General features: G+C 60.7%; 1 protein-coding gene across 8 annotated transcripts in view; it reads left to right on the forward strand.

Annotated features, from left to right (window-relative positions):
* EXD3 (exonuclease 3'-5' domain containing 3) overlaps window positions 1-16,296 on the forward strand; it is a 77,462-nt gene that overhangs the window by 55,202 nt on the left and 5,964 nt on the right. For 7 of the 8 annotated variants that reach the window (XR_009541427.1, XM_060153834.1, XM_060153835.1 and 4 more), the window contains 2 exons: window positions 4,992-5,045; window positions 5,261-5,392. Coding sequence is in view for 6 of the 8 variants with exons in the window: in XM_060153834.1 (XP_060009817.1) it covers window positions 4,992-5,045; window positions 5,261-5,392 (186 nt within the window). In the remaining 2 variants the exon portion in view is untranslated. Of the gene's footprint in view, window positions 1-4,991; window positions 5,046-5,260; window positions 5,393-16,296 lie in introns of those variants that run through there. The other variant, XR_009541428.1, reaches the window with a different exon arrangement.

Below are 16,296 nucleotides of genomic sequence, written 5' to 3' on the forward strand. Positions count from 1 at the left end.
AACAGCTGATGGGAAACTTGCCCCGAGTGGTGGGAGGGGCTCATTGTGCCCCAGCTGTCCAGACAGTGTGGTCCGCCTAGACGCCTGCTTCCCTTCCGGGTTGCAGAGGGTGCCTGGGTGACTGAACCGCGGCGCACACCATGGGTGCTGAGTCACTAATGCATCTGCCCGGTGACGCGTGTTGCGGTGGCCGGCGCAGGGGGCACTCAGCACAGGCCGACTCCACCAGGCAGGCTCCGGGGCTTGAGTGGTTTCCTCTGTGCTTTGCCCAGGTGCTTTCCGTAAGCTGGTTCTGCTTTCTGTCCTTCCCTGATGGTGTGCTGAGTCCTTCCAGCGAATCCCCGGACCTGGGGATGGTGTGGGGACCCTGCTGCCGCTCCGTCCTCCTCCCTCTGGCCTCAGTTCATCTTGGCATCTGCAGGGGGAGCCCCACCTCGCTCTCCCTCCGCCTCCACCTTCCCGTGGTGGTCTGGAAACAGCCCCTCCGTGGGCTTTGCTTGGATCTCGTTGACACTGTGAGCCAGGGTGGGGACAGTGACGTGTCATCACGTTGAGTCCTCTGTGCATGAGTGTTGGTCTCGCTCTTCTGCGAGGGTTCCACGCACGTTTTGTAAGCTCTCCACGAAGCCCTGCCACGTCTGTGAGGCTTCACCCCAGGAGCCTTCTGCTTTGTTGCCACGACGCGCGGTGCTGCTCGCTTTTCTGCGGATACACAGAACTGCGGTGGACCTCTAGTTCTTAGCTGGCCGAGCGTTGATCTTACATCTGGACACCTTGCAAAAGTCTCCTAAATTCTACTGAATCGACTCAGTTCTTGGGGTTCTCTTTGTGGACATATCTTCTGCAAACAGGTTGGTTTCATTCCTTCCTCTCCAGTCTGTATGGGTCTTCTTTCTTTCCCTTATCCTGTCCCAGTGGTCGAGGCCTCCACGGTGGGGTTGACTAGATGGTGACCGTGGCCGTCTGTCTCAGTTCTGACTTGACAGGGAATGTTTCTCCGTGAACCACGGTGGTTGCCAGGCCCCCACACCAGGCTGGGGAGGCTCCCCGGGTGCCATATCCGCTGCACGTTTCATCATGAAAGAAGCTGAATCCTACCTGATGCTTTCTCTGCAGCCATTGAGAGCATCCCTGTGACCTGTGCACGTGACGAACCTTTTCAGTCTGGACCCAGCCTAGCCAGCATGTCACGTGGCTGGGTCTGCCTCCAGGACCGTGTCTGACACAGAACTTCTCTTCCTCACCATCTTCTCTTCCACCTCATAAACAAGCTGGGAGTTTTTCCTCCTCTCTGCTTTCTGCTGCTTTGAGTAACATTTAGATTATCCTCTCAAACATTGGCCGACTTCCTGCAAGGCCTCCTCAGCCTGGTGTTTCAGGGGGGAGGCGTTTCCAGGAGTCTCTGATTCTTTCTTATTTAATAGTTTTAGGACTACTTAGTTGTCTGCATCTTCTTGAGTCACTTGGTAGTCCGTACCTCTTTCTGGATGTGCCCATTTCACAGAGTGTTTAACGTACGTGGTGGTGTCCGGCTCCGCTGTGAAAGCTCTGCGGTACCTGCAGGTGGTCAGCTTCATTCTGATTGCTGCTCACTCGTGCTCCCCCTCTTTCCTGATCGCACAGAGGTTTGTCAATTTACTAAGTCTTTTCAAATAACTAGCATTTGGCTTTGTTGATCCTTTCTATTTCGTTCTTGTGTTTTTTGTCTCATTAAGTTCTCTTCTTATCTTTACAGTTTCCTTCCTTTTGCTTGCTTGGGGTTATTTCCAAGTGGAGTGTTTAGCTCTTTAATTTTCAGCCTTTAAAATTTTATGATGTAAACATTCAAGGCAATAAATTTTTCTTGAAGTCCGTTTTCGCTGCATTCCATCCGTTTTGATATGTAGTATTTTCATTACTTTTTCGTTTTAATAATTTTTGGGCGTCTGTTATAATTACTTACTTGACTTGAGTTCTCTGAAAGGCTGTTTTTCAGTTTCAGAAAGCTTGGGGTTTGGGAGCTTTTTAGTTATCTTTTAAAAATCAATTTCTCACCTATCTGAATTGTAGCCTGTATACTGCTGATTTAGATATCTGTGAAGACTTGCTTCGTAGTCAAGCAGATGATCCTTTTTACAAATGTTCCATGTGGCTTTAAAAGGCCACAGTCTCCTCCAGCCATGTTCCTTTCCCTCTCTTGCTCTCACACGCTCAGTAGGTCAAGCTTACTTAATGTTTGCTCAAGTCTTGCATATCTTGTTTGGTTGTTTTTCTGCCTGCTTCTATCGAAGACCTCGACAGTGGGTTCACCAAGTTCTCCTTGTAGTCATGTCAGTATCTGCTTAATATGTTTTAAAGTTGTTATTAGGTGCACATGCATACAACTTTTAGAATTCTTATATCTTCCTGTTGAGTGAAATCTTTTACAATTATGAGGTGAACCTCTTTGGCTCTAGTACTGCTCTTTGCAGTAAAGTCTATTTGAACTAATATTAATACCATTTCTCCAGCATTCTTTGGTTAGTATTTGTATATCCTTTTCTCACCCTTTTGCTTTCAACCTTTCTTTGCTCTTATTAGATGTATTACTGTACTTACAAACTGCTTCTAGATGGACTTTTAAAAATCTAGTCTGACAGTCTTTGCTTTTCAACCAATTTAATCCAAACCAAGTTTAATCCATTTACATTTATTGTAATTACTGATATAATTTGTGTCTAGTTGTGCTATATAACTTGTGCTTTCTATTTCTCCTACTTCTTCTGATCTTTTTTCCCTTTATTTCCTATATTTTTTTGTCTTTTTCATCCTTGTTTCTATTTTTTTCCTCTATTAGTTTGAAAGTTATAAATTCTATTTCTGTTCTTTTAGTGATTGGCCTAGAAATTTTAACATTTATTTCTGAGTTGACAATGTCTAAAGTTAAAATTAATCCAGGGATTTTAGGTCAATTTAGCTTTCTTGCCTGCTTTCCGTTTTACCTGCTATTATTTTCCAGTATTTTTAACACATTGTGGTTTTTCTTAGTTCTAAAAATTAGACATCATTAAATCTGTTTTATGTATTCTGTCCCTTTTCGAGTTTATGATGTATGGACATGCACATGCACTCCAAGAAAAAGCAGGCTCTTTTTCACTAAAAGAACTTCCTTTGCTATGACCTTTCATTGGGGCCATTTTTCCCTGAAAACTCTGTTTCCTCTGTCTTCTGAAAAAGAATGTTGCAGGGTTTATAGCTACAGCTTGACAGAACTCCGATAAAGAGTCCACTGTCTCTTGCACCTGTCATTGCTGTTGGGACGTCTGCCTTCCGTTCTTGTCACTCCTGGTTTTACTCTCGACTGCCTTTTTGTTTGGGTCTTTCTTCATATTTACTTCAGTTGTGTGTGTTTGTTTTTAATTTTGCTTTTTTATTAATCACATAGATATATATTTGTTACCACTACGAAGTAACCACTTGCTTATTGCTTTTTTTTAATTGTGGTAAAATATACATAACATAAAATTGATCATTTTAACCATATTTAAGTATACAATTCAGTGGCATTAAGTGCATTCACAATGTGTGCAACCGTCACCACTGTCTATATCCAGAACTTTTTCATCATCTCAAACAAAAACTCTATATGCATTAAGCAATCATTCTCCTTTTCTCCCTCCCACAGCCCCTGGTAACTACTGTTTTACTTTCTGTCTCTATGAATTTGACTCCTCTAGGGACCTCATGTAAGTGGAATCACATAATGTTTGTCCTTTTGTGTCTGGCTTATTTCAGTGAGCATAATGTCCTCAAAGTCCATCCATGCTGTAGCACGTGTCAGCATTTGCTTCCTTTTTGAAGCTGGATAAATTCCATTGTACATTGTGTGTGTGTGTGTGTGTGTGTGTGTGTGTGTATTTGTTTTTGTCATCTGATGGTGGACACTTGGGTTGTTTCCACCTTTTTGGCTGTTGTGAATAGTGCTACTACTATGTACCTTGATGTACAAGCATCTGTTCAGGTTTCTGCTTTCAGTGCTTTTGGATCTATACCCAGAAGTGGAATTGCTGGATCATATGGTAATTCTGTGTTTAATTTTTTGAGAAACTGCAACACTGTTTCACACAGCAGCCACGCCATTTTACATTCCCACCGGCATCTCATGAGGGCTCCCAATCGCTGTACATCCTCATCAACACTTATTTTCCTTTATAAAAATAAAATAAAAGCAATCCTAATGGGTGTGAAGTGGTGTCTCCTTGTGGTTTGACTCGCGTTTCCCTGATGACATGATGTTGAACATCTTTACATGTGCATATTGGCCATTTGTGTGTCTTTGGAGAAACGTCTTTCAGGTCCCTTCCTTGCCCTTTTTTTTTTTTTTTTTTTTTTTTGCGGTATGCGGGCCTCTCACTGTTGTGGCCTCTCCCGCTGCGGAGCACAGGCTCAGCAGCCATGGCTCACAGGCCCAGCCGCCCCGCGGCACGTGGGATCCTCCTGGACCGGGGCACGAACCCGCGTCCCCTGCATCGGCAGGCGGACTCTCTACCACTGCGCCACCAGGGAAGCCCTGGTTTATGTTACATCTGTTTTATGTTACAATTCACACGCAGATATTTCAGAATAACAATGTTGATGTTATCATCACCAACAATAGTATTACTGCCAGGTATTTTTCATTTGGGGTCTGTAGCCCTAGAGATACATGGTCGATTCACTGTGGCTTCGTGTCATCTGGAATGTTTCTGTCTTTGTAGTTCACTTGTTTCATCTTTGGGTTTTTAGAAATTGCTTTTTAAATTTAATTTTGTTTGCAATTCTGTGAAGCGTCTGCACGATTCTGAGACCAAATCTATAACAGGAGGGGATGCCCCGCCTCAGCCTGCGGGAATCTGGTGGCCACTCAGGTGCCAGGCAGAGACAGCTCTGGGGCATGGGGTGGGGGGCGGGGGCTGGCGAAAGGGGGGCAAAAGAAGCCCCAGCCCCAGGAGCTGGCCTGACACCCTCACCTGCCAGTTTTTCCTCCCGCCCAGGTTGCCAGGCAGGAGGGGAGGGTCATCCTGACCTCAGGGCTGCCGTACCACAAGGTGAGGACCCCACAGATGACTCACATCTGAGCCTCGACTTCCTGAGCCGCCCACACCTCAGGGTCTGCTTGTCGTGGGGCCAAGGGGAGGGGGGCTGAGCGGCACCACTGCCCCACCCTGGGCAGAGCGGAGGCTCTCGGCCTGGAGCTGGGAAGGCGGGGCCTGGGTGGGCTCTGGGTTCTGGCCCACCGCTCGATGGCTGCATGTGTCCACAGCTCCGGGCCCAGGTTGGGGCTGGGCGCTGCCTCTCGGTGGACTGCTCCCTCAAGGCCCGGCAGCAAGCCACAGCCGTGATCAGGCATTTCAACGTGCGTGTCACCCACTCGGACATCTTCAGCCGCTGCCAGGTGGGTGCTGCGTGCCCCTTGCTGGCCCTGGGCCAGTGTGGAAGCCCCAGGCTCTGACAGGCGAGGCCCGCGAGGCCCTGGCGGTGGCGGGATGGCCTTGGTGTTTCTGCCCATGTGAGCAGTGGCCACTGCCTGGTCTGTGCGTTTTCTCCTCTCCGCCACCCCCAGACGCCCATGCCCACGGCACGGGGGAGCTTGGCGGGGGGGGGGAGGGGCGGTCACTGTAGTCTGTGGCCAAGAGGTGGCAGAGCGTCGGGGCCCGCATGGCCAAGGTGGGCAGCTGAGAGTGAAAGGGCAGCTCAGGGCGAGTGTCCAAGCTCAGGGTTGGGAATGTCCTCCTGGCCCAGGGCTGGCCTCCCACTGGGCTTCTGGAGGGAATACAGGGAACCCACCAAAGTGCATCTGTCTGGGGCGGATCCCATTTTCCGAGGGCAAGGTCCAGAGCCATGGATTGCTGCTGGGTCCACCCTGACGGCTAGAAAGGTCTGGCTGAGGAAATCCCCAGGTCGGGGCAGCCGTACCCAAGGTTAAGATCCGTGAGGAGTCTGGGGACTGGGCGCCAGGGAGGGGGCACCCCTCCCCTCCCCCGCTGGCCTGGGTGCCCTGTCGTGAGCTGTGCAGCTGAGGGGAGGCAATGCGGCCTTTGGGCCCGGCCCTGCCGGGCTGGGGTATGGCTGCCCTCGGCGTTGGGGTCTGCACGAGTGCGGCAGGCAGGGAGGCCCGGGGCCGGTCCCCGTGCAGGGTGCTGGCTCTTCCCAGAATGTTCTGGAGTTCAGGCCATGACGATGTTGCATTGGGAGCGGCTCCCGAAGCCCAGCTGTTTGGTGGCAGCTCAGCCTGGCTTCCCCCATCCGGGTACACATGGAGGCCGGCGGGGCCCCGCACTTCTGCACAGTCCCCCAGGCCGGCGCCCAGCAGGTGGGAGGGAGGGAGGAGGGAGGGAAGCCCCTGTTTTCAGGTCCTTGGACCCCCACCGCCTGGCCTGGGGTGCAGTCTGTGCAGAAGCTGGGCCCCTGCCCTTCCAGGACGGACGGTGGCCAAGCCGGGCGGCGGGAAGTGCCTTCCCGTGGGCTGGAGCTCGGGAGGACGGGACCGGGTCCCTGCTCAAGGCTGCAAGTGTTGTAAAGACCCCAGGACGTCAGGCGAGGCCTGCGGGGGGGCATTTTCCTGAGCTTTTCAGAGCCTCTGCTGGTGTCTTCTTGAGAAAACGGAAATTGGGTAGCCAGGAGGAAAACGCCACTCGCGCCACAGGCCACTGGCTGGGGAGTGCCTGAGCCTTCGGACCTGCGAGGGCCAGGCGCAGAGGGCGGCCGCTGCCCTTCGCGGGAAGAGCACCCAGGGCCCCGCTGCCCTCGCCCCACGTGTGCCCTGCCTCTTGGCCCCGCCGCTGCCCTGCCCCGGCGTGGGCCCCGTAGGGGGGCGTGGAGCTGGTGCAAAGGCAAGAGACAGAGCCGCACTCTGGCGGGGCCAGCCAGTGCCCCCGGGAGACAGGAGACAGTCCCGAGGGGGCAGCGGGGCCCAGGGAGGCCGCAGCAGGCGGGACAGATTTGCAGCATTCTAACCGCAGGGCGGGGAGGCAGGAGACCTGGAGCAGGTGGTGCACCTGCCCATGTAAGGGGTGGCGGCAGCTTGTGGGGGTGGGGGGCGGGGGGCGCGCAAAGGCGAGGCACAGAAGATCCAGGATACGATTCACGGGCGTGGCTGGGATCCTAGGTTTTAGGCTGAGCCCCTGGCTGGCGGCCCGGCAGGTGCTGGGTCTGGGCTCTCGGGAATCTGGTCTGGAGGGCGCGCCGGGGTACACCAAGCTCTTGGGGCGGGGGGAAGGGGCTTACTGCCCAGCTGGGGCCCTGCCCAGCGCTGTCCTTCTGTGGTAGATGTGCACACATTACACACGTGCCCAGCTGGTGAGGAGGACAGAGACAGGGTCCACGGCTCAGGGCCCAGAGGCAGAAGGTGGCCACACCAGTGGCCACACGGGGCTGCCGGGAGTGGGGCGGGGCGCCAGGCAGAGACCTGTGTGTGCGGCCACACGGGTGGCAGGTGGGAGCCCGGGTGTGAGGCTGGGCAGCAGCGCCCAGTGGGCCTTAGTCGGGAAGGGGGTCCCAGGGCCGGGGAGCCTCTGAGGCCCGTGGCTGTCCGGCAGCCTCCAGCGGGGCTCAGCTCCAGAGCGAGGCAGGTTGGGTGTGCCCCAGGGCAGGACCCTCCCTGGGTGGCAGACAGCTGTTTGGGGACATCTACATCTGTGCACAAGGACCCCAAAAGGCCGGCATGGCAGGGCCAGGCGGGCAGAGAAGGGGGTCCCTGAGAAGCTCGGATTTCTGAATTTGAGTCCAGCCTCGCTCACCACAGAAGCATCCGGGGCAGGGTGGGAGGACCCAGCTGGCTCTGGATTAGTGGACTGGTTCCCACCGTGGTCTTCAGGCCGTGGAGCTGGTCACGGTGAGCAGAGGAGTCTCACTGCCGACTTGCAGCAGTGTCTGCACCCGGGCTGGGCACCTCGGGCCATGCTCCCCCCCGCCTGCCCCCAGAGCCCCTCGGCCACGGTACTCGCGGCCTCCCCTCAGGAGCTCAGCCTGAGCAGCGGCCGGGAACGGCTGCCCGCCCAGCGCCAGAGCGATGCTGTCCTCGGGGCCGGCCCAGGGGAACCAGTGGCCCTCTCGCAGGTGGACCCCAAGAAGCCCAGAAAAGGGGCTGCACAGATGCCCCGAGGTGATGGCCTGAGGCCCAGTGACCAGGAGCTCCTTGCGGCTGCAGACCCTGCTCTGCACTGAGAGGCCACGGCCAGGGCCAGGGTGGCTCCTAAGCCCATCTGGACATCAAAGGGCACTGGCCGCCGGCCAGCAGGGAGCAGCACGCTTAGGACTGACCCAGAGAGCGCCTCCGTGCTGTGCTCAGCCGGCAGGGTCCTGTCCTGCGCCCCCGAGGGCCCGAGCACCCTGGACGCTGGCTCAGAGCCTCTGCTGCCCCTGCCCAGGCCAAAGCTGGTCGCCTCCCTGGAGAGCTCCCGCCGCCAGGCTGAGTTTCCATTTTCTTTTCCTTCCTTCTGCTATTTTGGTGCTGTTCCCAGAGGGAAAACCCACTTGACACACGAAGCGTTCCCAGAGCCTGCCCGGCCACTCTCGGGGCTGCTCGTCAGGGTGCGAGGCCAGGGCAAGTGAGGCTGGAGGGACTGTGTGCCCGGCCACGTGGGGGAGGCCCCTGTCACAGGGAGGTGGCCCGCCCGCCCACCCCGGGGCCCAGTGGGCTAGGGGCAGTGGGTCTCTCGTAGAGGGCAGGGTCCTGGCCCACGAAGTTGGCGACTTGGGCCTGGGACTGTCCATCGGGAACGTCCGCCAAGAGGACATTCCCAGTGCTGTCCACCATGGGAAAGGATCTTATCAAAGAAATTTGAGTTTAAAAAAACCCTAAGCAGGAGCCCAGGCGTGGCCGGGCATAACGTCTATTTTTCTGTTCCTCCGGCCCCCTCTGCTGTGGTGCGGATTGGGCCGTGGCCCCAGTGACGTCAGCCCTTAGAAGTGGGTCCCAGGAGGGGAGAGGCCACTGCAGGATGACAGTCACCCCACCTCAGGGAGCTCTCAGCAGAGCCAGCTCAGGGGTCTCCAGGAAGGGGAGGGTGATGGGCGGGGAGCCTGCAGTTACGGGAGGCTGGGCCTCGGGGACAGGCTCACAGACCCCCCCCGGGAGACCCCAGGTCTGGGCAGGGGCCCTGAGAGGGCGGAGGAGGCCGCCCAGGCTGATCTCTGGCACGGGAACGGGTGTGGGCAGAGGGCTCTTGGGGCCTGGGCATGCGAGGGGAACCCCGGGCCAGCGGCCCCCCAGCGCACACACCCACAACTTGGGGGCCTGCAGTGGTGGGGGCCCCGGAGCCCTCCCAGACCCAGGGGCCGGCCGGGGCGCCCATGCCCAGCCTGTCCCCGAGCACGGAGACCCTCCCTATACCCTGACGGCCAACTGCAGATGCAGGAACAGACAGGAAGAGGCGCAGCGGCCACTGACCCCGCCCCTCCCCGGCCTTTGTGCTACGTGGCCCCCAGCCCCGTTCCCACACTCGGTGCCCCCAGGGTCACACAGGCACAGAGGCTGCAGAAGGAGCGGCCCCTACCCTGCACAGGCAGAGACCCCGGGCGGCTGGCTCCTGTCACAGGCCTCGGGGGTGGCGGGAGCTACCAGACAGGTTTCATCAGGGGTTGGGGCCCAGCACGCCCCAAGACTCAGGATGCCAGCCGGGTGTTGGCCCCGTCGGCAAGCTCAGCGTAGCCCCCCGGAGGTGACAGCACGGTGGGCCCAGCTGATGGCCCCAGGAGGCCCTCCCCGCCGCCTGCAGGGCCTTCCTCTCGGTCCCACCCCTCCCCTCTGGGTCTCGTCCAGAGACCAGCCTTGGTTCCCACCAGATGGCTCTTGGGGGAACTGAGGACCTGGATCGCACGGGCCTGGGGACCCCTGCTCCCGGTGGCCCGCTTCTTTAGGAAGGATCCTGGGCTGGCGTGAACTGAGGACCTGGACCGCACGGACGCAGGGCTGCCTGGTCACCAGCCGTCTGGTAGTCTGCCACCATGCCTGCCCCACGTGGGACTCTCATCCCCCCGCAGGGCTACCAGGGGGCCCCATGCGGTCCGAGATGTGTGCTGAGGCCCTGGGAACAGCCTGGGCCAGGGGACCTGCTGGTCAGCGCCCGGGGAGGTCGGGTGTGCGAGTCCCCAGCCCAGCTCCCGCCAGGCGCCCATCCAGGCACCCGGCTCCTTGCTCCTTTTGTGTCTGTCTGCGGGGAAGGTGCCCCGGGGCCCGGCGGTCAGGGCCACTCCCCTCTGGACCCTGGTCCTCACCGTGTGCTTCTAAGAGGTGCTCCCATGTGCAGTCTGGGGGCCCCCCCAGGATGTACCTCCTGGATGTTGACGGATGTTCACTTTTTAAAAGGGCCGAGATGCTTCAAGTCAGAACGCAGAGGACGCAGACTCGCCTGACAGAGGACAGGCGTGTAGCCCAGACAGGTCACAGTGCAGGGTGGGACGGTGGGCACACTGGTGCACAGACACACAGGATGGAGGGACGAGTCCACAGCCACGGCCACGCTGGCCCCAAGACAGGCTGGTGTGACATGGCTCAGGGGGAGCTAGTGCAGGCCAGAGAGGACAGGCCTCTTGGAGCTGGAGGGAGGGGCAGAGACCATGTGGGCACCCTCGGCTCTGTGCTCTCAGGCCCAAGGTCAGTGAGACACCTTGGGCCGCAAGAGGACACCCAAAACACAAAGTGTGGGGTCTCCCATCCTGCTGCTCTGTGCCCTCCTGGCCCACGTCAGTGCCACGCTCGGAGCCCCAGCCACGGAGCCGGCAGGAGCCACTGGCCGGAGGTGTCAGGCCGGCTCTAAACCCGCCGCTCAGTGGGCTCGAAAGAAGGGAGGGAGGGCGGGGCGCAGGTGACCTGCCTTCTGAGCGAGGGGCAGGCGATGCCAGCCAGGCCCGTGGGGTGGGTGGGGGAGGGCACCCATCTCAGTCCGAGGGTCCTGTGGCCGGGGCTGGGGCTGGCGGAAGGGCAGAAGGCACACCCTCCCCCAGATGTCTGACATCACAGCCCACGAGCTAAATCACATGAAATGCGGACTTCAGGGTCCATAGATAAGGTTTTGTTGGCAGCAGCCCCGCCTGTGTGTTCGTTCACACACTGCCCACAGCTGCTTTCGCAGAAACCAAGCAGCCCTTCCAGGAAAGCCCCCGCCCCCCACCCTGCTGCTGGGGTCGGTGGCAGGGATGACCAGGCCCAGGGGCCAGGCTGGCATCTAGCAGGGAAGGTGGTCTCTTCTTCCTTTTGAGTACTGCCAGCTCCAAAGACAGGGGGCCTGGCCCAAGATAGCAGGCCTAGCTTCTGCAGACCCTCTGTCCCCTGAGCCCCGGATGCAGCAGGCAAGACAGGCTCACCAGCCTTGGGGTCAGGGGCCAGAGGCAGCCAACCCCTCAGGGCTGCAGATGGAGGAGGCCCCAGGGAGCTGTGGATTGGGTCTGGGGAGGGTCCTCAGGGTGACAGAGTAGGGCCTGCCAGGCAGTGACTACTCCATCTGTGTCCGAACAGGGCAGGGGCCTTTGGGTCGATGGGCAGTGCAGTGGGTGCCCTGTGGGTGGGCAAGCAGCAGGAGCAGGCATGTGTCACCCCCACTCCCACCCGGCCACCTGCCCCTCCCCATCCGCACGGGTCAGACCGGCTGGGGTGTGGGGGCACCCCCTTCCCAGCCCCTCCCAGGCAGCCCCACTCTCCGCCCACCCGCCACCCTGAGCGGGGCCACTGTGGGTGGAGCTTTGCTGAGAGCCCATCATCGGGTACATCTGGGACCAGCACAGACCCCGAAGGTCTCCACAGGGATACGGGGTCTCCACAGGGGAGCAGCGTGGCAGGTGGATACCTGGGCAGGTGGGGGTCTAGGTGTGCCCCCAGCCAGCCAGGGGTAGGGCAGGGCCTCGGGAGAAGGAACGGTGCTCTCCTCCTTGGAGCTGGGGGAGTGGCGGGGGAGAGTGCAGTGCGGGGGGGCCCCCGGGAAGTGGGGGGCTGAGCTGGGTAGGGACTGCTTCTTCCTCCCCCCATCTCGTCAGACGCACTGCACCAGGCGCAGGTGGCAGTAGAAGAGGGGGCCCTCTCCTGCTTGGCCTGACTCAGTGGCCCTGGAAGGTGCAGGAAGGGGGAAGGGCCGGGGGACGCCTGCCCTTGGGCTCAGCCCCACGCCCACCCCTCCACACTGCCAGCGCCCTGACTCGTTCCAGCCTGCTGTCCACACCGGTCCCTCCTGACCGCACTGGACCCCACATCACACCCCAGCTCCTGCAGCACCTGAGCACCCACTCTCTCCACCAGGCCTGCCAAGCCCCAGTTTATATGTCACCTCCTCCAGGAAGTTCTCCAGGACCCCAGCCCAATCCTGGGAATACCACCACCCTTTGGAGAAGTACTTTGGAGCCCCCCTCTCCTTGGGCTGAGAGCACGGGGGCAGGACTGTCCCCTGGCCCCCTGTGCAGGCCTGATGTGAGTGGGTGACAGACTCCAGGCTGCAGGGCTGCCACCTGCTGTCTGAGGGCCCAGCTCCACTTGTCGGTGGGAGGAGGACAACCAGGGCTGCCCCCAACCCGTACCGCATCGGCCCCTCCCCGACTTCCCCAGCCTGCCACCCCTCTCTCCGCCGGCTGGCGCCCGCCCCCTCCCACACGGCCCTGGGCAGCCGAGGTCCTCCGCCCCCGCCCCCGCCGGCGCGGGAAGGCTGGCGGGCGGGCGGCCGTTTGCTTTTGAATCTGGGCCGGGCGCCCTGAGTGGCCCTTTCAAAGGCCGGCGGGGGCGGGGGCCGTTCCCAGGCGCGCCCCGCCCTCCGCGCCGCCCCTCCTCCCGCTTTCCCACGCGCCCGCCGCCGGCGGTTCTCACGGCCCGCGCCCCTCCCCCGTCTGGGAACGGCTCGCGCCTGCCGCGCTGGGGGTGCCCGGGAGCCCCGGGAAGGGGGCGCCTCCCGGGCTCATCGGGGACGGTGGAGGGGTATGGCCACCTGGGGGGGGGGCTTCGGGACCACTGGGAGGGGGCTGTGTGCCGCCTGGGGGTGTGCTTGAGGGAGGGGTGCTATGTGCTCGCAGTGGGGTGCTCAGGGGCCACAGGGGAGGTGTACGTGCCGCCTAGGAGGGTGCTGGGGCTGTGGCGGTGTGGACGGTGGGGGGAGGGGGAAAACCAGCTAGTGGGGATAACTAGGGGCCACGGAGTGGGGGTGTGTGCTGCCCAGCGTCTTGCCAGGGATGGGCGTCAAGGGGGATGTGCTGCCTAGGGGGAGGTGCTGAGGGGCCAAAGGGGATGGGGAGCCACCCCAGGGCCTGGGTCCAGAGGGCATTCTCTGGCCCAGATTCTGTTTGATGTAACCCAGGGCACGTGGCTACCCACCCACCCTCACCTCACAGAGAGAGCTAGGGGGTCCTGGCCATGCCTGCCTGGGGACAGTGTGTACTGCTCCTCGTTGGGGTCTCCCTGCCGTGGGAGCACGTCCGGGGCCTCCCGTGCAGCTCTCTCACTTTCTCTGTTCCTTCTATGAGCCTGGGAGAGCTGGGTGCCGGACTTGGGAAATGCAAGGACAGACCCTGATAAGTGCGAACTTCAGAGTAGAATCCCATGTTTCATCTGAAATTCACATAGTGGTCCGCGTTCTCCCGGGTCCCCCTGGAGGGGGGCTGTGACTGTCTTGTGTCAGAGTCCAGGATGCGACGAGAAGGGGGCGACTTGGCCACCTGTCCCGGCCCAGTGGCTCACACCCCTCTGTCTGCCTCAGTGGACACTGGCCCGACCCATCCAAGTGAGCTGGACGTGGGGTCTCATTCTGACTGGCTTTAGATGGCCTAAGCTGGGCCGTCGGTCCGGCTGTCGCCATGCAGCGGGGTCTCATTCTGACTGGCTTTAGATGGCCTGAGCTGGGCCGTCGGTCCGGCTGTCGCCATGCAGCGGGGTCTCGTTCTGACTGGCTTTAGATGGCCTGAGCTGGGCCGTCGGTCCGGCTGTCGCCATGCAGCGGGGTCTCGTTCTGACTGGCTTTAGATGGCCTGAGCTGGGCCGTCGGTCCGGCTGTCGCCATGCAGCGGGGTCTCGTTCTGACTGGCTTTAGATGGCCTGAGCTGGGCCGTCGGTCCGGCTGTCGCCATGCAGCGGGGTCTCGTTCTGACTGGCTTTAGATGGCCTGAGCTGGGCCGTCGGTCCGGCTGTCGCCATGCAGCGGGGTCTCGTTCTGACTGGCTTTAGATGGCCTGAGCTGGGCCGTCGGTCCGGCTGTCGCCATGCAGCGGGGTCTCGTTCTGACTGGCTTTAGATGGCCTGAGCTGGGCCGTCGGTCCGGCTGTCGCCATGCAGCGGGGTCTCGTTCTGACTGGCTTTAGATGGCCTGAGCTGGGCCGTCGGTCCGGCTGTCGCCATGCAGCGGGGTCTCGTTCTGACTGGCTTTAGATGGCCTGAGCTGGGCCGTCGGTCCGGCTGTCGCCATGCAGCGGGGTCTCGTTCTGACTGGCTTTAGATGGCCTGAGCTGGGCACGTCCAGGCCCTAAGTGGGCCCTGGGCCGGGGCTGGCCCAGCTGGAAGGAGAAGGGGGTGAAGGCTTGAGAGGACCAAGGCACACCGGGCGGGGGTGACCAATTCCCGGGCCATGGGCCTGCCGGCCCCAGAGCGCCTGAGGGAGGGGCTCAGACCCTCCCGTGTGGCCCTAACGGGGTGGCCCTAACCGGGCAGTGCCCCTCAGTCAGGCCTTGTGTCGTCCAGACTGTGTCCTGGACACCATGCTTATCTTTCTGCCCGGGGCACGTGGCTTTCCTCCCATTGTCCCAGATGCCACTGTCCCCTCCCCATCTGCTGGGAAAGGCGGACTCTCCCGGTCAGGACTCCTCCCACCCCAGGAACACACCTCCGGACCCCCACCCCCACCCCCGCCCCCGCGCGGGGCACTGCAGGCTGCTGGGCGAGCACTCAAAGGCACGTCCACTCACGCAGGCCCCTTGTCCCCACGTGACATGCCGGGTCACGCAGGCCCCGTGTTCACACGCCTGACTCACGCCCACACGTGGACACACTCAGCTGCTCCAAAGCTGGCGCCCTTGCACCCCGAGGACCTGGGTGCTCCTGAGACACACGCCTGCGGAGTGCCAGGGCACACGCGTGTGCGCAGGCCTGGCGCTGTCGGGGTCACAGGCCGCAGGCCCCGGCGCCCGGGGCCCCCGACCCCCCAGGGTGCCGGCAGCGCCAGAGGCCCGCCCCCGCTCTGTCTGCGGAGGCATTGTCCCAGCCCCACAAAGGGGATGGGCCGTGGCCTGGTGGGGGAGGGGCCGGGCCTGTGGGAACTGACCTTCCTGGGCCTGGGGGCAGGGCGGGCACACCGCGGGGCCCCTGCAGGGCTGCCATCCTAGGTCTCCAGCAGTGGGGACAGAGGGCCGCAAGCCTGCTTCACAGGTCAGAAGAGCACTGGCTGGGACTTTAAACCTTCCCAGGCAGGCCCCATCTCAACCACACACCTCCCCGGGGGCCTGGGGCCTGGTCCTGCTGCCCCAGCTTGTGCCCCTGGCTGGCAGGTGGGGGGTTGGACCCTGCAAGTGCCTGGGGTCTCGGCTGTGGCGGGAGGGGCCCCAGTTCTCCCAGACCCCGACCCAGTGCCAGGGCCAGCAGGGCCCTCCTGGGCCAGGCCAGCTTGTCTTGAAGGGGGCTGGGGGGGCAGCTGACCCAGGACCCCTCGAAGTGCTGCCGGACAGCGTGGGAGAGTGAGGTGCGGAGCAGACCCAGGGCGGCGCCTAAGTGCCTGTCCACGAGGTGTCAGGCCCGCCCCCAGGCCGGGGGTCTTTCATACCAGCCCTTTGTCCCTGGCCCTGCACCATTTGTTGGGGGCAGCTCTGGGGGGTCATGGTGCACAAGGCAGCCCTGGGAGGCCTCTGGACCCACCGCTCTCAGGACCTCAGGCAAGGTGGGGCAGGGGGTGGCGCTTGGCAGGGACCAAATGGGCCACAGGGCCCTGGGAGCTGACACTGGTGCCCTGCAGCCCCTCTGGCCCGAGTAGGACACACTTGCCGAGCGTAGGTGTGTACGGGGAGGTGCCAGAGACCCCGCCACCCCACGCTGGCTTTTCTCGCCCAGTGCCCGCGCGGGGATGATGTTTATTTTCTTCTGCTCTTCTGTGCTTTGCTGTAGATTTGCTCTAAGTGAGCGAGAAATGGGCCACTACTCTAAAGCGCGTCACAGCTCCTCAGCCCAAGCCCCCTTCCGCCCTGCCCGTGGGGCCTCCTGGGGCCTGGGTACCAGACGGACCGTACCTCACATCCCACTGGGTGGTGGGCCTGGCCTGCCAGGGAGCATGGTCAGGCCGGTGCTGGCTGGGCAGGGAGCCTTGCCCAGGTCCTGCTCAGAACTGGGTCCCTCCACTAGGCTCC

Source organism: Lagenorhynchus albirostris, chromosome 7, assembly GCF_949774975.1.
Source record: "Lagenorhynchus albirostris chromosome 7, mLagAlb1.1, whole genome shotgun sequence".
NCBI lineage: Eukaryota > Metazoa > Chordata > Mammalia > Artiodactyla > Delphinidae > Lagenorhynchus > Lagenorhynchus albirostris.